This window comes from Pipra filicauda, unplaced genomic scaffold, assembly GCF_003945595.2.
Source record: "Pipra filicauda isolate LSUMZ 115617 unplaced genomic scaffold, ASM394559v2 scaffold68_size4259465_pilon, whole genome shotgun sequence".
Lineage (NCBI taxonomy): Eukaryota > Metazoa > Chordata > Aves > Passeriformes > Pipridae > Pipra > Pipra filicauda.
The window spans coordinates 626896-650199 of NW_024104853.1; the positions used below are offsets into that span (position 1 = coordinate 626896).

The 23304-nt window shown below is 40.7% G+C and overlaps 1 protein-coding gene across 4 annotated transcripts in view; it reads left to right on the top strand.

The window, feature by feature from the left end:
- TJP2 (tight junction protein 2) overlaps positions 1–19004 on the top strand; it is a 66078-nt gene extending 47074 nt beyond the window's left edge. For all 4 annotated transcript variants that reach the window (XM_039388808.1, XM_027722365.2, XM_027722368.2 and 1 more), the window contains 19 exons: positions 25–604; positions 2717–2820; positions 2982–3135; positions 4137–4245; positions 4352–4491; positions 4997–5063; positions 6225–6375; positions 7738–7846; positions 8522–8732; positions 10193–10380; positions 11431–11526; positions 11635–11714; positions 12197–12407; positions 12811–12911; positions 13282–13494; positions 13814–13924; positions 15648–15986; positions 16214–16299; positions 17985–19004. In XM_039388808.1, the coding sequence (XP_039244742.1) occupies positions 25–604; positions 2717–2820; positions 2982–3135; positions 4137–4245; positions 4352–4491; positions 4997–5063; positions 6225–6375; positions 7738–7846; positions 8522–8732; positions 10193–10380; positions 11431–11526; positions 11635–11714; positions 12197–12407; positions 12811–12911; positions 13282–13494; positions 13814–13924; positions 15648–15986; positions 16214–16299; positions 17985–18156 (3222 nt within the window). In that variant the 3' untranslated portion in view covers positions 18157–19004. The remainder of the gene's footprint in view (positions 1–24; positions 605–2716; positions 2821–2981; positions 3136–4136; positions 4246–4351; positions 4492–4996; positions 5064–6224; positions 6376–7737; positions 7847–8521; positions 8733–10192; positions 10381–11430; positions 11527–11634; positions 11715–12196; positions 12408–12810; positions 12912–13281; positions 13495–13813; positions 13925–15647; positions 15987–16213; positions 16300–17984) is intronic.
- Positions 19005–23304: the final 4300 nt, after the last annotated feature.

Below are 23304 nucleotides of genomic sequence, written 5' to 3' on the forward strand. Positions count from 1 at the left end.
TTTGTTTTGTATTGTACTGAACAGGTAGTGAAAAGACCAAGGAAAGTGCAGGCTGCGGCACTGAAGAGAAGCCCCTCCCTTGACTATGAGGACAGAGCTTTAGATGTAATGGATGACCATGCAGAATTTGATGGCAAAAGTGCTCGAAGTGGCTACAGTGAGAGAAGCTGGCACAGTGGTAATGGAGGGCGCAGCCAAAGCTGGGGAAACAGCCTGGATCAGGGCTATAGAGATGAGCAAGACAGAGGGCGTAACCGAAGCAGAGACCGTGACAGGGAATGCAGCTACAGCCGTGATCGAAGTCATGGTAGGAGCATTGACAGGAGCTTGGATCGAGACTATAGAAGAGATCGAAGCAGGGGAAGGAGCATCGACAGGGATGGTGTCTATGAACGGGAGTACCGAGGAGACTACAGCCCACCTAATTATAGTCATGAATCTCAACCTGATCCTCGATATGGGAGGGAAGGGAGGAGTCGAAGTCGGGATAGACTTCATTCGCGAAGTCCTTCGCCTGAAATACATCACCAACAGGAGTACCTAGGACCACAGGATCCAAATGCACCCATCAGTGTTCTCTTAACAAAAGGCAGACATAATGAAGGTAGGTATAGTAGGGGAGGAGAGGAACTGACTTTCCAATACAGCTTGACTTTTAATACAGCACAGTTTTTGATGGGGGAAGGAGAAAAGCTGAATTACTTTCTGCTTTTACAGGTTAAATGTTGCCTTTTCTGACTGGTAGCTTAGATTGTTCTTTCATTCTTCCTAGTTGATTTGGGGTGTTTTTTCCCCCAGCTCCTCAGACTTCACCTTTGAACAAAGAGCCTGTTCACCCACGTAATTTCAGTCTTTTCAAACCACTGTGTCCTTGTTTTTCCATTTTCTCTGCCCTTTTCTTCTGGTGGAAAACATGAATCTGATCATGAGTCAGATTACATTTGGCACATCTTCAAAAGGATTAGCTACAAAGGGTGAAGATGAGACTCTGCCTTTAATAATAAGGATTGTTTGGTTCTGGTTGTTAAAAAATACTGAAACATCAACAGCTGAAACAGCCTCTCTTTACTGAGTACTGGAGTGTGTAAATGAAAGCCAAAAGCCTGACCTTTTGTGCACTGTGAAATAAAGGTTTGTGCTGTAAAGCGTATCTGAGATTAGGTTGTGCATTCTCTTCTGCTTGGGGTTTTTTCAAGGGGGGGTGGTGGTTTGTTTCTGGGGGTTTTTGGTGTGGTTGCTGGGTTTTTTTCTAATTTGCCCTGTTATGATTTGTAAGAATTTTCTGCTAATGTAAACTTCGTATGCTTGAGTTAACATCTTTTTTTCATTGACTTTGGCAAGGATCCTTTTCCCTCCTTCCCCTTTTTTCCCTGTGTATAAAGTTTCCACTTGTAAAGATAATGCAGATACATACACAAATAAGGAGAAATTAAGGGTGCCTTTGTTAACTTTTATGTTTAGCTAGTTACACCGTAATAATTTCTGCCATTCATATGGATACTATGCAGACTTGCTCAAATGTAATGATCTTTTAAAGCAGAACAACATCCTGTTGCTCTAGGGTGCATGTGTTTTAAGAGTTTTTGCCTATGTTTTTAAGTAGCAAACATAGTGATCCAGGTGACTTGGATCAAAGGGAAAGAAGGGTAGGGGAGGAAAAAAAATTCCTTTGCCTGAAACAACCAAGACATTTTTTGGACTACAGATAGGACAGGGTCTGTATGCAGCAACTGGTGAAAATAACCCACAGAATCACAGAATATGTCGAGTTGGAAGGGATCCACAAGGATCATTGAATCCAACCCTTAGACCTGCACAGGACCATCCCCAAGAGTCACACCAAGTGCCTGAGAGTATCATTCAAACACTTGAACTCTGTAAGGCCTGGTGCTATGACCACTTCCCTGGGGAGCCTGTTCCAGTGCCCAACCATCCTCTGGGTGCAGAACTTTTCTAATATCCAGCTTAAACCTCCCCAGACACAACCTTAGGCCATTTCCTTGGATCCTGTCACTGGTCACCACAGAGATCAGTGCCTGCCCCTTCTCTTCCCCTCATGAGGAAGTTGTGACTGCAATGAGGTCTCCCCTCAGTCTCCTCTTCTCCAGGCTGAACACAGCAAGTGACCTCAGCTTCTCCTCATACGGCTTCCTCTCAAGGCTCTTCACCATCTTCATGGCCCTCCTTTGGATGCTCCTCTAAAAGCTTAATATCTTTCTTATATTGTGGTGCCCAAAACTGCACACAGCATTCAAGGTGAGGCTGCCCCAGTGCAGAACAGAGTGGGACAATCCCCTCCCTCAACTGGCTGGGGATGTCCTGATGACTCCCAGGACATGGTTGGCTCCCCTGGCTGCCAGGGCACTGCACAGGAAACTCCCTCTATGCCAGGCAAAATATGAATCAGAGAGAATGTAGTCCAGTATGTTAATAAGCATCTCCAGAACAAAGGCATTCTTTTGCTGTTGAAGATGCAGACTAATCATCCATGCGTGATTGGTTTTGGACTGTTGTATGTTCATATTCTGGTGTCAGCATAGATAGAGGAGAATTAGCCTAGGGTTAAGTGGGTTTACTGGGTGTGCATGTTTTTCTTTTTTTTTTCCTTTTTTTTTCATGTTGTAATGGTGTTTGCTGCATGTACACTGTGTAGTTTTTTTAAAAATACATCCTCACTCATCTTCTAAGATACAGTGGATTATTTTCTTGATTCCAGAATATGGACTCCGTCTTGGAAGTCAGATCTTCATTAAAGAAATGACCCGTACTGGCCTAGCAACCAAAGATGGCAACCTTCATGAAGGGGATATCATTCTCAAGGTCTGTTCTGATTTTACTGCTGGCAGTTTGGTGGGCACTGGTTGTAGTGGTTATTCTGAATGAAGCCATGGTATGGTCAAGTTCACTATTAAACTTGAGCAAGTTTAATAAATGAACTTGTTTGTTTACTTTCAGTGTTATTGTTGCCTTTTTATGTCCAGATCAATGGTACAGTGACAGAGAACATGTCTTTAGCTGATGCCCGAAAACTGATTGAGAAATCACGGGGGAAACTCCAGCTGGTTGTTCTCAGGGATCGAAAGCAGACGCTACTCAACATTCCTTCATTGAACGACAGTGACTCAGAAATGGATGGTGAGGTTTAATGTGGATAAAAAGTTCTGGACTCTGTGCAGGGACAAAATGGAGCTTATAGTTTTTTGCTGTGGTAGAGTGGTACTAGGTTCTTTAAAAATAAAGAAACACAAACCTAAGTTAATAGTCAATTAAGCATCAAACCCACTTCCTTTAGGTGAAAATAATTTTGTAGTAATCATACGATTACATTTTGTGAAGGGGCAAACATAGAAGCAGCAATATTGTTCTGTCAAAATCAGTCCTCGTGGAACAAGCAAGTCAATTGCTTTAATAAAATTTTAAATCAAGTGCATTGGACTGGTTTCTTCTTCTGAGGTCATTAGCATTCATGGCAGCATTCAAATGGAGGGAAAAATATCAGGACAAGAGGAAATTAAGTCCCCCTGGACATCTGGTTTCCATTCCAAGTACCTATTCTATACAAATGATCTCTTAGAGTGTATGAGCTATACCTCTCAACATAATCTTGCTTTGGGAAGGGCTCAGAATGTTTGGGGGAGCAGTTATATTATTCACTACAAAATACTTACTTCTCTAATGTCAGAATATGGGGTGGAACTTTCTGTAGGTTTTATCTAGGTGGAGATACGGTTCAAGTCTGAGGGTCACTGTTTCATTTGTCACTGAAAGGCAATTATATGAAGACTATAAATGTGAAGGTGGTCTTCTGTTTGGGAACCTCCACAAGATCTCAAATAAAAGGCTGCTAACACTAGCTAACAAGTCTGTAGTATGCTCAAAGTAGTTGTGTGATGTGAGTATGTTTCCTAAAGGTTGTGTGAAATCTTCCTGAAATATTTTTGGGGGGATAGAGGGGTGGAAGCACTAAAAGGTAAACAGCACTTTTTGAACCCTAAGCAAATCCAACTTGAAAACAGGAGTAGGCTGAAAGGTTCAGTGTATCTTATATTTGAAAACTGTGTAAATAAACATGATGATCTGACAAGTGAATAAGTTAAACAAATCCTACATTTCTTGATTTGCTACTCTTTTTATAGATATTTCTGAAATAGAGTCAAACAGATCATTCTCCCCTCAAGATGACAGATTACATCATTCTGATCTGGATTCACATTCTTCCAATGAAAAGCTGAAAGAGAAACCAAAGTAAGAAATGGTCTTTTCTAGTTCATTTTTCTAATGCTTGTCAAAGAAGTTCTTAAAATACATGTCATTCTCTCACTACACTTTTTTTTCTTTTTCTTTCTTTTAGTGCAAAAGATGATCCATCCAATAGGATGTCCAGGATGGGAGCAATGCCTACACCATTCAAATCAACTGGTGATGTTGCTACTCCTACTCTTACAGTTGTGGACACAAACAAAGAGCTGAACTACCAAGATGACTCAGCAGGTCAGAGCCTGAAGGTTTTGGTTGCTTCTTTTTTGTCCCTGGTCACAGAATGTCTCGTCCCTCAATCGTGTTGACATATCTGGTATGCTTTTCATGTCATACCCATCCTGACACACAGAGAAGAGGTCTGTCTTTGCTTTGTGGTGCAGAGAGAAGAAACACCTGAGATTATTTGAAGACAGTTGCTTATTAGAATTACCACCTCCAAAAAAAGCAAGTACTCTCCTAGAGCATCTGCTGTTAGCTTTTCGCCCTAAGCAGTCAAATGAAATCAATCTAGCTTGCCTGAAAGAGCTGTGTATCCTTCCCTTGAACTCTTTGTTCTTCTTAAGAATTAAAAAAAGAAGGGAAATAAATTAATTCTAGTCAGACATGCTTGATGTTTAAATCTGTGTTAGTCTTTGGCATGGAGGGGTTTGATTGCTATCTGATAGCTAAAAATTGCTGCCATATATAACATTTCAATATCTCAGTAACTTCTTTTGTCTTTTTTTCTTGTGTTTAGTGTCTCAACCAAAAGCAGTTACACGGATGATTCTTAAACCCAGCCCAGAAGATGAAGCAATATATGGGTAAGATGGGACTTGCTGAGTTCTTTTGCACTCTTCCAGTGACCTGTACCTGATTCTTGGTTGCATAGGTTTGCGGGTTTTTTTCTCCATTTGGAGTGATTATAGCTCAATGCCAAAAAGAGATGACATGGATTCTAATGATGAAATTTGGAGTTCAGCTTAGTTTCAGAGGTATCTGAAGGTATAGACTTGTTTTCTACCTGGAAAGTATAGAACACCTTGTCCTTCTGGGCTTGCATGGGAACGTGCACAATAGTTTTATTTTATTGTAGAGTTTATTAATAGGAAATCAACCTACATGTTTTCTTTTGAGAGTTTCCAAAAACAGAAATTGAAGAGAGAGGAGTGTTGAGATTGTAAGGAGAAACCTAAAGATAAGGTTTTGAAGGCATTTTATAGCTTGGAGTATTTTCTTAAATGGATTCTCTTCTTGGATCTTTTCTGGGTTGGACTCTGCATATGTTGTCATTGATGTGCAAATTAATCAAGTGATTATTTTGGTGAAGGGGAATTTATAATACAGGCTTAGGGTATTACTGAGAATGGCTGACAGATAAGTAGTGTCCTCTGTGTTGGAAGGTCACTCAGTCATACAGCTTTTCTGACAGCAAAAAAGCTGAGCCTAGTCCAGTAGTGTCTCCTACTGCAATGTGAAAGGGCTGATTGTAAACATACCAGTATGTTATACTTGGAAATATTTCTTATTACAAGAAAACTTGAAGACTTCTAACAAACATGTTATACTACAAAGCAAATAGGTATAAATTTAATTCATATTACAGTTCTCTAGAGTATAAAGGGAAAAACAATGAATATGATTACTTATAACTCTGACTGTAAAACCCAGCTGCTTATATGAGAGAGGATACAATAGGTAGGGAACTATTTGGGGACTGTTTTCCTGCTCTGTCAAGTCTGTGTATGCCACTTAGTCACTCTTCCTAGTTTAGTTTCCACTATGAAAAATGCAAATTCTCTGCTTCCTTCCATCACTGAAGAGTTAACTGGGTAAGTATAGCCTACATAGAGAAAGAAAGGGCATACGAATATTATCAATATGATTTTGTTGAAGGAGTAGCAATTTTTTTCTCTCGACAACCTGTTACTGTTATATGCCTAATACCTGGCCTTACTTCCTTTTTCTGCTTGTAAATCTTGTAGTCCTAATACGAAAATGGTGAGATTCAAGAAAGGGGATAGCGTGGGTCTGCGACTGGCAGGTGGAAATGATGTCGGCATATTTATTGCTGGAATTCAAGAAGGGACCTCAGCTGACCAGGAGGGACTACAGGAAGGAGATCAGATTCTTAAGGTATGAGTATGTGTCCTTGAAATGCAAAGAACTTCTTTATACTTTGTTTTGCTTCTTAATGGAAATACAGAAGAAATTATGATCTTAGGAAATCAAATTATTGCTTTGAAGGATGTGTGTGTGGTAGAGGCATCTTACAGAAATGAGTTTCTGAAGGAGAGTTGTATACCAAGCTTTAGTTTGTTTGCAGTTTTGTGGAAGGAGTACTTTGAAGAAATATTAATCAAAAATGCTGCAAGATGGGACAATAAATTTTTTGTATAATGCTTCTTTCTAGTCTTGGAGAGGAAAAAGTTGAGGGCATCATAATTTTCTTCTTTCACCTTTCTCCAGTTTCCTTGTGTTGTGGTGATTCATTTTTCCAGTTTCTTACTTACATCATCTGTGCTACTTTTTCCCTTCATTCTCATTTTTTTCCTGAAAATTCAAATAGGAGGCTAATGTAATTTTCTCTCTGCCTTTTTTCACTTGCTCCTTTGGAGCCTGTTTAAGTTGAAGAAGCAATCTAGCAGTGCACATCCAGGACCATGTTTTTTAAACAGATTGCTGTTAACAGCTGGAATAAAATATTCACAAAAGACATTCATATTGACTTTGTATGCTGGTTTAAAGGTAAACCAGCAGGGGAAATGAACTCAACTCAAAAGAGAGATTATAAGTCAGAATAACAATTTAATAAAATAATACAATAAGTACAATTATACAGACAAACAATTGGGTTTAACCCACTAAACCCAAATATATAACCCAGCACCCTGGGGCATGAACAGAGTGGTGTTCTTTGGGCCCCCTGAGTCCAAAGGAAAAGGAGAGGGGAAAACCTATTGGTGAGAGTGGTGATTGCAGTCCGGTCAAGAGTGGTGGTTGCAGTCTGGTTGAAAAGTGGTGGTTGCAGTCTGGTTGAGAGCGGTGATCTGCAGTCTTCCTCTGGATCCCACGAGTGGTTCCAAAAGTTCCAAGACTCCAAGATTATATATTCTCCAGTTCAGGCAGGAATGCCCAGTACTTCCCTCAGGGCAGGGAGTCCCACAAAAGAGTGTGAGAACAGGGAAGCACCTTCTTATCTCGCAGGCCTCTTAACACCCAGTTTATAGCCTGAGGAGTCAGGCTGCTCTATGGGCAGAAGGTATAAATAGTCTATTGATACCAGTTTCTGGGAAATGGCATGGAAGGCTATAGAATACACAGTTTTGGGTTACATCCATACAGTGATGAACTGGTCCCAGCTGTTCTAACTAGGACACTTTAAACAAAATATAATAAGGGAGGAGAATATTTAAGATTTTTTTAGATTAAAAAAAAATTTCTCTTATTGTTGATTTTTCAGCTGTTGAATTTTTTTAAAATTTTTTCTGTATATAGGTAAACACTCAAGACTTCAGAGGTATTGTTCGGGAAGAAGCTGTTTTGTATCTTTTAGAAATTCCCAAAGGTGAAACTGTGACAATTTTGGCTCAAAGCAAATATGAAGGTAGGTGCTTTGAACGTAATGTATGTGTATCCATGAAGCTTTTAAGCTCTGCTTTGTCAGTGAAACCACAAATAATCTGTCTTGTGCTTATTCTTGATAGCGTTTTAGTTACTCTTCACTAGTTTAGAAGACAGCTGTATTCCATCCATCTGAGGATGCCTGTGTGTCATGTTTTTCAGAGTAGTTCTCCATCTCTTTCATTATTAGCAAATAGTATCTCTTAATCCTGAAGAGTGGTAAGGTACTGTTTGTTTCTTCTGCTTTTCTGTCCAGCAGCTGGCAGAAGATATGCTGTTAGCATTCCTTTTCTGCTGTGCCTTGGCAGTTATAAGGGATTTGGTCAGCAGCAAATGGACAGTTTTATTGATGTTAAGAAACAAGTAAAGCCTCTTGTTTTCCTGTTGGAGACACAGCCTGCTGTGCTCTAGTACCATAGCTGCCTTTTGCATTGGGAATGTGCAAGTAACCTACTTTTCCCAGAGCTGTAAGGGCTGTATGCATGCAAGTATGGAACACTCTTGATAAAGTGTGTGTAGGGCAATAAATGTTGAATGAATGTCTGGTTTTTTACATCTTTTTAAGTGGACATTTAGAATTGCAAAACTGTTCTCCAGAATCACAGCCTAATCTTTCTTTCAAATGTAAAAAAAGCATAAACTAAACGTCCTGTTTTAGTCTACAGAGACATCATGGCCTGTGGTAGAGGAGATTCATTCTTCATCAGGAGTCACTTTGAGTGTGAAAAGGAGTCACCACAGAGCTTAGCATTTACCAGAGGGGAGATCTTTAGAGTAGTTGATACACTGTATGATGGCAAACTGGGAAACTGGCTAGCTGTGAGAATTGGAAATGAACTGGAAAAGGGCCTCATTCCAAATAAGAGCAGGTAAGGTAGCACCCTGTCTTCCTCCCCATTGCTATAAGCAAGATTTTTTTCCTCCTAAGTTATTTTTGCTTCTTATGTCATACCTTTCTCCCTTCTTATTCCCCCTTAAAAGAATGAATGGTTTTGTCTTTACTTTTACAAGAATTGTGCCTGTAAAAACTGTAGATTTTAGAACTGTGGCATTGTGTAAGGAGACAATGAGAAAGGGTGTTATTACCTACATATTAGAATCATGTATTTGCAGCACAGACCTAGGGCTTCTGCTCAGCAATCAACCAAGCGTTGACCACTAGCTGCTTCAGTATGTTTTCCAGAAAATGGGTAGTGGGTCCTATTTTTGCTTTTTTTTTTTGCTTTCACCCCTCCCATTTCTTCTTTGTGTGCCCACCACACACCAAATCAAAACAAACCAAACCAACAAACAAAGCCCCAGCAACTAAAACTGTCTACATCTTAGGAAGCTCATGACTATGTGCAAGAATACTCTGATGATTAATCTTCTAGAAAAACTTCATTGCTTGAATTTCTCATGTATATCCTTATGGAAAGCATTTCAAGAATTTATTCCGGGGCTAATATTTTTTGGTAGCTGTACTCTGCATTTTTGTGTGAAATATGGAGTGAACCACAGCAATATTTTTGCTTAAATGTGCTTTCCTAGTTAAAATTCTTGGGAAGTAACAATAATTTAACTCAGCTGGTTAGAGCATCGTGCTAATAATGACGAAGTCCCGGGTTTGATCCCTGTACAGGCCATTTACTTAAGAGTTGGACTTGATGATCCTTGTGAGTCCCTTCCAGCTGAGAATATTCTGCGATTTCTGTGATTTTGAAGTGCTGAAATGTGCACAATGAGTAAAAGTATTAAAATTAATCAGAAAAAAAAAATCAGTGTATTTTTAGACTGTAGCATTTAAGTTCTTTAGTGTGGTTGTGATTTTACAATGGAGGAAAAAGCTCACAATTGCACTGTACATGCAAGTTCATGAAATATGGTCCTTATGTGACTCCCATGTCTCTTTCCTGGTTACTATATTCTCTCCTTTCTGTTAATTGATCTGACCAAACCAGCCTTTGTTTCTATGCTGTAGCAACTTAATTTATTAAGGCCCAATGCAATAGAGAATAGTGACAGTAATTTCTTAGGCCTTAGTTCTTAGTTGCACTCTCTCACCACTTCTTTATAGTTGCATTCTTTTATTTATGCTTGTATAAGTTACCAGTTTAAGACCCCAGGACTCATTCCTGCCCAGCAATTTGTAGCTGTGGTGAGTCAGAACTTTTTCTGACGATGTGTCTGCTTCAAGGCAAAGGCAACTGGACTTGTCTATTTTTTCCTGCACTCATTTCTGTATGGCAAATTACCTGCTGCAAATTCAAAACCCATTGTTCTTCAATGAAAGCACTTTTACCCTCTTTGAGTAGTTCTGTACAATTGAACTGTCTGCTTTCTCTGTCAGAGCTGAACAGATGGCCAGTGTTCAAAATGCCCAAAAAGATGGCTCAAGTGATAGGGCAGATTTCTGGAGAACACGTGGCCAGCGATCTGGAGCAAAGAAGAATCTGAGGAAGAGTCGTGAAGATCTGACAGCCATTGTATCTGTGAGCACAAAATTCCCAGCTTATGAGCGAGTTCAGTTGCGCGAAGGTGAGACTGCTGTCAGCAAACTGCCCATTTATTGCTGGCTAGTTTAACATCCAAATGTTTGGTCAGCTAAGAAAGTGGTTTCTAACAACTTCTGACAATGTTAAATTTAACCAACAGAAAGGGATGACATTTTTCTCAGAATGCACATTTCTGGATGCTATAAACTACTCTCAGAAAAAGCTTTTTACGCCTTTAAACTACTGCTGTTTCCTTTCCCTCCAAATTACACATGCCAGTTTCAAGGTTTAAAATGAAAAAAGGATGAAACAAGCAGGGCGTTTTGTTGTTTCCTCAGCTAGCTCTTCCTTGGCTAGCTCTGAAAGTACAATCCATGTTCCTGAGATCAACCCCTGTCTTCATAAATACCATTTTGACATTAAATTTATAGCAAATAGAATCCAGTTATTTTCAGTAGATTGTCCAAATATAATCATAGTTGATGTGGTCTCTCTCCATGACTCTAAACTAGCTGTATTACTAGTGATGCTGAGCTGGTCAAGACGGTTTTCTGGGTATTCGCATATGACAGTACTCTGGAGCACAGCAAACAGTAAAGATTATTTTAAGGAAGCTCCCAGATATCAAGATGAAGACTGAGAAACAGAATGGCATTCCTCCGTCAACTCTGAGGATTGTGTTTGCGCTTGCTTTGACATGAGCATAACATAGTTTTGCATTTCTTTGCTTCTTCCACCTGCCTTGCAGTTTGTTTAGCATTTGTATCTTTATTCACACAAAACCCACTGTGTAAAGATTCATGCAGTTTGATGGATGAAAAGATTAATGTATGTTTTCGGATGCAGAATCTTCTAAATGCAACATCATTTGAGGGAATGAGGAAGCTGCTGAATTAAAAATCTCTTTTGCTTTCTCAGCTGAAAAAAAGTAGCTTTCTGCATTATCCTGTTGCACAAAATTCTGAGAAATGAACTTTTAATTTTTTTTTAATATCTTCAACTTATAACTATGCATGGTAACTGAGGATCTTGTATGTTATACATAAAATCAGTCTTCTCAGACTTATCTTTTTTCCCAATATTTTTCTTTCAGCTGGTTTTAAGAGACCTGTGGTGATATTTGGCCCTATTGCAGATGTTGCTATGGAGAAATTGTCAAATGATTTGCCTCACCTGTACCAGACAGCAAGTAAGTGGTCCTCCTAGTTTCCTTTTCATCGTTAAGTTAGAGAATTGATGACTTAATAATCACAGCTGCTTGGCCACTCAGAGATAAGCTAAAATGTTGTCTTTGCAGAGACAGAACCCAGAGATGCAGGTTCGGAGAAATCAACTGGGGTGGTGCGCTTGAACACTGTGAGGCAAATCATTGAGCAGGTAGAGTATTTCTCTGAAAAGTGCTTATGCTCAACGGCATGTTGTTTGATTTGTCACTCCTAAAACTTGCAGAGTACTCAAATCTTCACTGCATCTATTTCTGTAGTAAGCAGAGTTGACTTAATGATAAAGCTGTTTTGAAATTGTTCAACAGCAATTTTTGTAATTTTTATAGCTTTGAACCTGATATTAGAAGTTAAATTCTCCTTCCTTAGTCCATTCTAAATTTGGACAGAGCAACATCTGTCTTTTACTGTAGGCTTTCTGAATTTGCCATGGAGGCTTTACTGTCAGGCAGTGCTCTAATTGCTCTTACTGTCATCAGAAATGTAACATTCTAAATGTGATATAACTGTGTGAAAACATCCAACAAGTTGTAGTCTTATTTGGAAAAAAATACCCTGGCTTTCCTAGGATTCCATGCTCGAGTTACCTCCTTGTTCCCCACAAGCACCACATTCACTGGCCTTTCTTGTTAACAGGATAAACATGCTCTGTTGGACGTCACTCCTAAAGCAGTGGACCTGCTAAATTATACCCAGTGGTTTCCAATTGTGGTCTTCTTTAACCCAGACAGTAAGCAAGGTGTGAAGACCATGAGACAAAGACTATGTTCTACATCAAACAAGAGCTCGAGAAAACTTTATGAGCAAGCAAACAAACTCAAGAAAACTTGTTCCCACCTCTTTACAGGTAAGGAAGAATGTTTGTCTATTGTGGTTACCGAGAGAGGGTAGTGGATGTGACTGTGTGAGTCTCAAGACATCTACTTATTACTCTGCATAGTAACTTATGCGGGCTGGAACTAAAAGGGTGGGAAGGTATGGTCATGAGCAATCCCTTCCTTGACCTTTTTCAAAGTTTCAAAATTCTAATGCAAAAGAAGTTATTTGTTGGCGTACCGTCATTAAAAGAAAAGTGATTTAATCAGTTTGGGAATACACAAAAAATAAAAATACCATGCTTCTGTCAATGATCTAAAAGAAATAGCTGTTTAACATTCTCACATAACTAAACCAAAAAGTGTTAAGCAGCAAAGGATGGATAATGAATTGCGTTTGCTGTGTATATATACTTTTTCCTTCAATTTTTACAGCAACCATCAATTTAAATTCAGCCAATGACAGTTGGTATGGTAGTTTGAAGGATACTATTCAGCAACAGCAAGGAGAAGCAGTATGGGTATCAGAAGGAAAGGTAAGCAGTCAGTCCATACTCTGTGAAGCTATACAGGTATCTCAAAGTATCTCTTGCCAGTAAAAATTGTTCAAAATTTTGTTTGTCAGTGATGGATAGGCTATACAACTAGTCAGTTGATGTCTGTCTTGGTAACAAAAAATAATACTGTTTGTTGTACTTTGGAGCTTTCATCACTAGTACTGTGGGTAGAGAACGATGAGGAGGGATCAACTTCTGCAGGACTTTTCATTGTGATTCTGCATTAGTTTCTTTCAGTTCTGCAAAGTCTTTCGTAAGGAGCTGTTTCGCATGATGTTGGGACTTAACTGGACTCTAATTCTTATTTATTTAGTCTTTGTTCCTTAATTCTCTACTGACTTTTCTCCAGCTGGATGGCATGGAAGATGATGCCGATGATCGTATGTCTTACCTTACTGCTATGGGTGCTGACTATTTGAGTTGTGACAGTCGGCTGATCAGTGACCTAGAGGATACAGATGGAGAAGGAGGTGCATACACTGACAATGAACTCGATGAGCCCTTGGAGGAACCAAGGATTTCATCTGTTAGCCGGTCCTCTGAGCCTGTGCATCACGAGGAGGTGAGATGATTGGATTTTTAAAAAAAGCAGAGGTTTGTTTTTTTTTTTAACTGCAGCTTTATCTTGCTTCTGATAGCATCTCAGAGCTACATTGTGTATAGCAAAATTATTAGTTCTGCACTGCTGCCTAAGTTTATAGATTTCTTGATGATGTGTCATCACCTTGAACTTTGCAATTACATCTGCAGCAATCGTAGTCAGGTTGCTGACAGTCATTTGACTCCTGATAACTTTTCCCAAAATAGTAAACTAGAGAGAGAGGAAAAATGATTGAATTACTGGCTACTGCAATGATTTTATCTCTTATTTTCTTTCACAGAGTTTAAAAAAATTTACTCCTGAACCAAGGGCTCAGTTGAGAAAAGCTGGTAGCAGGGAGATCCTTAGAGAACCAAGTCCACCTCCAGCATTCAAGCCTGAACCACCTAAGGTAAATTTGTAGAAACAAATCTGAATGTAAACATCGTCTTTCTGGAGAACTCTCCAGGGTGGCACATTGGAAAGAGCAATAGGAATGATCAGAGACCAGAAAACATTGTAAATGTGGAGAGAAGGAATGACTGAAGGTGTTGCAGGATCAAGCAGAGAGAAGAACTTAATGGTTCCTTTCAAATATATATGTTCATATGGAATAAGAAAGTAGACTTCTTTTTCTGTCTGTTAACAAACTTAAAGGCAGTTCTTTAGCTCAGCAAAAACAAAAACGGGCTAATCACCAGGAAAAGCATATCTGATGGCTATTACTGTGAAACACAAAATCAGCATCTACCACCTCTGACTATCACTAGAAATTGATGTTAACTGTTTATTCAAACATTGCTCAGGAGTGATGTGGGGTGAAGGTGGCTAAAAATAACAGTATCTGGACACCATTTTATTTTAGCAATTCCCAATTTCCCCTGACCCCAAAGTTCTTTCTTTATGAGGATTAGTGTCCTCATATACTGCAATGTATATGTGTAAGGACATGTGTAAGGAAAACAAAAGTGGAATAAAAACCAGAAGTGGGTCCTATGCACTTGTAAACTCCTGATACTGATGCTCCACTTTAGGTAGTACTGAAAAAATTATTTGAGGCATCAGTTTTCTCTGTGCTGTACCATAATACACATTGTAGCTCTGGTAATACTTAACAAATAGGACAAACAAGTCTAAATGCCCTAGTTATCTATGGGCTGATGTGTAGTCTATGGGCATATGGCCAAAAAGTTGCAGCAGTTCAGATACCTTTCAAGTGTTTGTTTTCTGTTTTGCCTCAGGAATGAGGATGGATTTAAGGAACACAGACACCAACTTTAAAGAATAAGTGTGTAAGTTTACTGTAGTGCAAAACAGTAAAGAATTAGAAAAGAAACTGTGGCTTATGAAAGGATACACTTAGCAAGGCATCTAATCATTACTACAAAGAAAGTCTTACAGTGATTAAGAGAGAGATACATCACCAGTTACCCTATATACATTACCATAATCCAGACCGCACTTCAGCTGGGGAGCCCCAGTCACAGCAAACCTCTTCCTGGTAACTGGGAAATCCTATGCAGTGTGTCCACGCATAGGGTGAAGCTGTGAGAGGGTCCAGCTTGCATAGTGTTAAACAAACCAGCTTATATCATTTGATTGGTGTGGAAAAACAATTTGGCTTTATTCTCTCCTTAGTTTTCCCCTGAAGCCTGGCCAGGGGAGTCAGTTTGGACTGACTCAGTCAAATGCCCCATGGCCTTGTCTAGTCTCTAAATACAGAACACTATGGCTACGTTTATATCTCAGATATGAACCAGCTGCAACCATGTGAGGCCTACTGCTTTTGTGGCCTTGGAACACATACAAACCTTCCTAATTACTAATAATATGCTGTGCTAACAAGCGTAAATGTGTGCTCTTAAAGCATTACTAAGGGTTATATAGTATCTTGGTTATTAAGCAGATATATGGCTAAATACAATACTAGGTTAAATATAATATTAGGTTGAAAGATTCATCTATGGGTCAACTCCAGCTCAGGGATACCCCCGGCATTACAGTGCTACATCATACAAAGATTGACACTGTTAAATACATATGCAAAGTGATTAATTTCAAGTTGAAGTGCTCTTTTGAAATGAAAATTACAAAGTTGCTGATGTAAAATTTATTGCTGTATTTTATACTTGCAGGGAAAGTTACAAAACGAAGATCTATATGACTTCCCCAAGAACTATGACTCTAAATCCAGTAATGTTGCTGTCAGCAGTGAGACCTCAACTGTTTCAGCTAAAGCAGCACCCCCACCTGTTTCTGTGAAACCTACCTTTGGGCGTCCTATTCTGAGAAACTCTCAGCCAGCAGTTCCACCTGCAGAGGAGGAGGAGGAGGAGGCAAAGTTGGAAGAGGAAGGAGGTGAACAAGAAAACACTCCAAAATCGGTATTGAGGAAAGTAAAAATATTTGAGGAGATGGATCATAAGGCGAGGATGCAAAGAATGCAAGAGCTTCAAGAGGCCCAGAATGCCAGGGTATGAGGAAATGTATTTCCCCCTACTGTGCTTTCAAGCCTGTAGGGCAGCTTGAGTCCTGAAAAAAGATTATGTATGTATTTGTAAGAATATCAATAAAATGTTATCCATTTGTGCTTTAATTGTTTCAGATGTAGCTGTGGCCTGCTAGGTCCTTGGTCCTAGTATAGGATCTCTAACGGATAGACTTAAAAAGAACAGTTATTTTTTTCTACTTTCTTTTAAAGCTTGAAATAGCCCAGAAGCATCCAGATATTTATGCTGTCCCAGTCAAAACACAGAAGTCAGAACAGAACTGGCCACAGCTGATGAGGTAAGGTGTATCCAGTTTTAAGCATTCTGTCCTGATTGTTTACTTCACTAGTGGGAGGAAAACCATCTTGCCAGTTTTTGTTCATATAAATCCTCCTGCCTTGGTATAGTGTTTTGTTGTTGTGCCTCAAAAATTACTGTAAAGATGGGGCAAAATTTCAATGAGCTCTTCTTGGGTTTGGGGATTTTTTTTTTCATTCACTGATAGTATTTGAGTCATCTAGGAAGAAAACACTATACTTTTTCACTCAGCTATTTGCAGAGCCAATTTTTTGCCCCAATCAGTATTATCCAGAAGCTTTTGTGCATTCAGGTCCTCTGATGTCCATTCTTCCTGTGCTAGATACTGGATGACTGTTAGTCCATCCTAACAGATAATTGTTTAAATTTATTATTACTTATTTATTATTACTTAAATGCTTATTCAGTTACAGGTGTCTAGTGTGGCTAGGGAGACTACGGATAAAACCTGCCTCAGGTCACCTATCAAGTCTCATGAAAGTGGTAGTCTCATTAAAATTCAGTGAGTTCTGGATGGGTTGATCATTGTACCACCTTACCCTACACACTGCACATTTCTGTGACTTTAGCAGACACCTGTGCAAGAGCTTACACACTGCACAATGGATTTTGTTTTCTGCTTTTCAGAACTTTTCAGTTTTTCTTGCTTCTTAGTAACAGCCAATAAAAATGGGGCATTTTTTCTTTCTAGTGAGTCAAATGCTTTGAAGTCACAGTATATAATCTAAAATACAAAAATGGAAAACTGTTATTTTCAGTATTTCTTGGCAGGTTCAGAGAAGCATACTTTTTTATATAGCCTTGGAAGCTTTTAAGAAGTAATAAAAATTAATCTTTAACCACATTTGCAAAGTGTTTGCTTACATGTAGAAATCAGTGCTGTTGACTTTTTACAGGAGTGTTAGTGATTAGCCTAGAAGGGGCTATTTAAACCCTTGGGGGGCAATATGTAAGGAGGATATAATCTTGTTTTTTGCAGACTGTGGATTGCAAAAATCATGGCTTTTGAAACTAAGGAAATACCCTTCCTTGACAGATTTTATTTTTATATGTCTGCTTAATGTCACGTCAAATGGGTAGCACAACAGTATATGAAAAGCAAATATGTGGGTTACTTCTGCTCACTTTGAAGGCTAAGAGCCCTAGTGGGAGCCTTGAGAAGGGCTCCCAATTTGAGAAATGTCACGTAAGAAGTCTTCAGACTTTGAGACAGGAGACTGAGGGTGCAAAAGAAGAAGCAGGCATAGAAAGAATACTGTGCAAAACAAATTAAGGGAAATGTCAGAAGGGGCAGTAGCAATGGCTTTTCGAAAACTCTTGGCTCAGGGAATAAAGTGCTGTAAAGCTATTGATGTCTGTGTGTGTGCAGGGATGTTCAATAACTTTAAATCTGGCATTCTTCCAGGTGGGTTGAGTAGATCAAATCTGAGCATTGTCCTCCAGCTTGATGGAAATAAGATGCCTCTCCAGATAGCCTTACCATGGCTATGCAATTGTTTATGGGCTAGGAGGGGGTTTATTTGCTCCATGTGACTCTCTAAGTTGTTTGCTACATGTGCTTTTCTAAGTTACCATAAAGCAAAAACTGAGTATAACTATTTTTCAGCTTTTCATAATGGAAGTAAACATTATATTTCTCTCTCTCCCCCTGTCTTGCTGTGTTAGCTCCAGACCTCCAGAACCCCAGAAGCCTCCTATTAGACCTCACCTGGAGAACCGCTGCAGTTACGGCAGCGATGCAGAGGAGGAGGAGGAGGAGTATCGTCGGCAGCTGGCAGACCACTCTAAGAAGGGGTATTATGGACAGCCATCCAGATACAGAGACACAGAATTGTAGGCTTGCTAGTATGTCCATGTCTAACACTCTTTTGAGATTTCTTCCTTTGCAGCCAAAGTGGAGCAATAGTTAGTCTTGAAAAGCTGTATTTTTATTGGGGGTGGTGTTAGAGTGTACGCTACTCAACTGAGACATATCTATACACTGGAACTGGAAGAGTTCGTTTTTTTGGGGATATTATTTTGTCAGCGGCTTTGAAAAGAAATCACTATTGCCTGAATGCTGTTGCCTGTTTTATAAGGACCAAATCCTTAAAGCTTGTGTTAATTCTTGGTATTTTCATATTTTAAAATAAACCCCCTTTTTTCCTTTTTATTAATGCTGCCTTCTTGGACTGTTCTGCTCTGTTATGAGAGTATAATCCCAGAGATACACTTCTTAATGCAATAGAACTAAATGCGAAAGTGTATTTGAAGAACAGTAAGTGCCTTTTAACAAGAAGCATCTGAAGCTGTTTGTTTTGACATCTGATACTTGGTGCAAAGCCATAACACACTAAAAGGGGATTGACTGTTTTACCTGTCTTTTATTTTTTATCAGTTTCATGGTAACAGTTTTCCTTGCATGTTATTTTTCTAAGTTCATAGCTGCATATGCAATATTTCATAAATACTGACTGTACATAATAAAGGTGCAATTGACTGGGTGGTTGGAAAAGACAGATGTGCTTAAACAGAAAAAATGATGTAGAAATTCAGTCACGTATTAAAATTTACACAGACTGCAAATAATAAAGGATATATTCTAGACAAAGCTTGTGTATCTTATTTTTCTTTTGAACAGTATTAGTCTTCTAGAATTGCTGAGTTTCATAAATAAATTGAATAAACTGTTTCAGTTCATGGTCTCATCTGCTGTTCAAGTAACTGGGAAACGTCACTGCTGATGTGCTGTTGTAAACATCATTTTAAAATCTGTTGTGATGAAAAACTATGGAATTCCTGCATGAGGTTTACCTTTTAAAGTATTAACTTCTGCCTCATCATTTCTGCTCTTTATCCTTAGTTGTGAGTAAAAATTCCAGGAAGGGTCATAGAGAATTTTTTTTTTATCATACAGTATGAAAGATGGTTTTCTAATGGTTTTCTAAAAATAAAGTCCCTTCCAACCCTAAACTGTTCTATGATTCTATATTAGAAAAAATTTCTTCACTCAGAGGGTGGTTAGGCACTGGAACAGGCTCCCCAGGAAAGTGGTCACAGCACCAAGCCTGCCAGAGTTCAAGAAACATTTGGACAATGCTCTTGGGTAACTCTTGGGGATGTCCTGTGCAGGGACAGGAGCTGGACTTCAGTGATCCTTATGGGTCCCTTCCAACTCAAGATAGTCCATGATTCTATGATACTCTCTTAAAACAGAAAAGGTAATATTTTCTTATTAAAGCAACAGAATAGATACATAGCAGATGAGGAAACTTATGGTGCTCAAATTAGAATCATAGAATCATTTAGGTTGGAAAATAAATACCCTTAAGATCAAGTCCAACTGTAACCCAAACAGTGCTAAGTCCACCACTAAACCATGTCCCTACTGCATCTACACATTTTTTAAATATGTATGTATGGAGATGGTGACTCAAGTGCTTTCTTAGGCAGCCTGTTCCAATGCCTTACAGCCCTTTCTATAAAGAGGTTTTTTCTAATATCCAATATAAACCTCCTCTGGTGCAACTTGAGGCCATTTCCTCTTGTCTTGCTGCTTGTTACGGAGGAGAGGAGACCAACACCCACCTCACTACAACCTCCTTGTTGTAGAGAGTAATAAGGTATCCCCTTGAGCCTCTGTTTCTCCACACTAAGCAACTCCAGCTCCATCACTTCTCATAGGACTTGTGTTTTCTTCACCAGCTCCATTGCCCTTCTCTGGACATGCTCCAGTGTTACCTAAAATGTCTGTCCTGTAGTGAGTGAGGGGCCCAAATCTGAGCTGCAGCCTCACCAGTGCCAGGGATATCCCTTCATTAGTCTTGCTGGTCACACTATTTCTGCTACAAGCCAGGATGCCATTGGCCTTATTAGCCACCTGGGCACACTGCTAGGTCATATTCAGCTGCTGTTGATCAGCACCCCCAGGTCCTGTTCCTCCTGGAAGCTTTCCAGGCACTCTTCCCAAAGAGGAAGGACAGGACCTAGCACTTGGCCTTCTTGGACCCCACTAGCCTTGGCCCATGGATACAGGCTGTCCACATCCCTCTGCAGAGCCTTCCTGCCCTCCAGCAAATCAACACTCACATCCAACTTGGTGTCACCCGCAAGCTGACTGCAGGGGCACTTAATCCCCCCCATCCAGATCACTGGTAATATAAATATATGATATAAATATTCAGAATATAAATAATGGAAATATATGGATTTAGATGCGGTGTAATGGAGCTAAGCAGTCACTCTCCGAGACAAGCGCTCGAGGCCAGTCCGTACCGCGGCGGAGCCAGAGATCGCGGCACGCGGGGCTATTCCCGAGGCGGGGACAGCGGCCGGTGCCGGCGGGAGGCGCTGGCGAGCCCCGCGCGCGGGCGCAGGAGCCGCCCGGTCTGAGGGAGGCCGGCGGAACAGAGCGGGGAAGGGCCGCAGCTCCCCCTGCTCCATTCCCAGCCAGGCTGAAGAGGCAGGCGAAATATCCTGTAAGCAGCTGGGAGGAGTCTCACAATCTCTGGGCCTTGTTCTCGTGGGTACTTCAACTTGCCTGATGTCTGCTTGGAAATACAGGAGACAGGGAACAGTGCAGGAGATATCCAGACTGTATGGAAGATAACTTTGTGACACAGTGGATGAGGGAGCCAACCAGGGAAGGTGCCCTGCTGGACCTGCTGTTTGTGAACAGAGAAGAGTTAGTGGGAGATGTGGTGGTCAGAGGCCATCCTGGGCTCAGAGACAAAAGAAATGAATAGTTTTGCTTTTCAGAGCACTAAGGGGGAGGGGACCAGCAGAACTGCCGCCTGGACTTCCAGAGGCCAGACTTTGGCCTGTATAGGAGACTGGTTGCCACAGTTCCTTGGAGGGCAGTCCTTGTGGGCAAAGGAGTCCAGGAAGGCTGGACATTCTTCAAGAAGGAAACCTTAAAGGTGCAGGAGCAATCTGCCCACATGTGCTGAAAGATGAGCTGGCTGGGAAGAAGACTGGCCTGGCTGAACAGAGCTTTGGTGGGAACTCAGGAGAAAAAGGAGAGTTTATGATCTTTGGACGAAGGGACAAGCTCAGGAGGACTACAAGGATTTTGTGAGGTTAGGCAGGTAGAAAATTAGAAGGACCAAAGCCCAGCTAGAACTTGATTTGGCTTAAAGACAATGAAAAATGTGTCTACAAATATATCAGCAACAAAAGGAGGGCTAAGGACAATCTCCATCCTTTATTGGATGCACATGGAAACATAATGACAACAGATGAGGAAAAGGCTGAGGTCTTGAATGCCTTTTTTGCCTTTACTAATAAACCCAGTTGTCCTCAGGGTACCCAGCCCCCTGAGCTGGAAGACAGGGATTGGAAGTAGATATATCAATATCTTTATCAGTGACAAAGACCATGAAATCATGTGCAACCTCAGCAAGTTTGCAGATGAAGCTGAGTAGTGCATTTGACACCACAAAAGGACAGGATGCCATCCAGAGGGATCTGGACAAACCCGAGAAGTGGGACAATAAGAACCTCGTGTAGTTCAACTAGTTCAAGTGCAAGGTGCTGCACATGAGCCAGGGCAATCCCAGTCATGAGTACAGACTGAACTGAACTCATTTAGAGCAGCTCTGCAGAGAAGGCCTTGGGGGTTCTTAAGGATGAAAGGTTGAACATGAGCCGACAGTGTGCACTAGCAGCCCAGAAAGCCAACCACATCCTAAGCTACATCAGAAGAAAGGGGGCCAGCAGGTTGAGTGAGGTGATTCTGCCCCTCTACACTGCTCTCGTGAGACCCCAGCTGGAGTGCTGCATCCATCTCTGGGGGCCCCAGCAGTGGAAGGACATGGACCTGTTGGATCAAATTCAGAGGAGGGCCACAAAGATGATCAGAGGGCTAGTGCACCTCTCCTATAAGACAGGCTAAGAGAATTGGGATTGTTCAGTCTGAAGAAGAGTAGGCTTTAGGGTGACCTAATTGCAGCTTTCCAGTACCTGAAGGGAGTCTACAAGAAAACTGGAGAGGGACTTTTGACAAGGGCATGTAGTGGTAGGACAAGGAAGCATGGCTTCAAGCTGAAGGAGGATAGACTTAGATTAGATATTAGAAAGAAATTCTTTACTGTGAGGGTCGTGAGGCACTGCGAGAGGTTGCCCAGACAAGTTATGGATGCTCCCTCCTTGGAACTGTTCAAGACCAGACTGGATGAAGCTCTAAGCAACTCAGTCTAGTGGAAGAAGGTGTCCCTGCCCATGGCAGGGGGTTGGAACTATAGGATCACAGAATCATTTAGGTTGGAAAAGACCTCTAAGATCATTACGTCCATCCAACCACTGACTGATCACCTTGTCTATTAGACCAAGTGCCAAACAGGTGTTTACCGTGAAGTGCTACATGCAGTTTTTCCTTGAACAGCTCCAGAGATGGTGACTCCACCACCTCCCTGAACAGTCAATTCCAATGCTTAACAACCCTTTCTGGGAAGAAATTCTTCCCGATGTCCAGCCAAACCTTTTCTGGTGCAGCTTAGGACTGTGTCCTCTTGTCCTGTCACTGGTTGCCTGGGAGAAGAGACTGACCCTCACCCGGCTACAACCTCCTTTTAGGTGGTTGTAGAGAGTGATAAGGTCACCCCTGAGCCTCCTTTTCTCCAGGCTAAACACCCTCAGCTCCTTCAGCTGCTCCTCACAGGACTCAGAACCTTCCGACCCAAACCATTCTATTATTCTATAAGGGGGAAGACTGGCAAGTTATAGCCGCAATGAAAACCAAGTGGAGAAAAATGATTTTCTTTTAGCATGGGCAGTGTCAAGCTAGCAGGGGAGGAAGCTGTCTTGTGTAGTGATAAGCCAAACCTATGGCTTGAATTCCTTTGTTGCACATGGACTTCTTAAAACCTGCATGTTTGGAATGAATGGAGAAAAGAAACTGATATCTAGAATAGATGAAATGGTTTAACGTGGGGTAGTTATGAGGTCAAAGCACACTATTTTGCAGGAATGTTCCTTCCCAGTGCTCCATTTGCCAGCATATGAACTT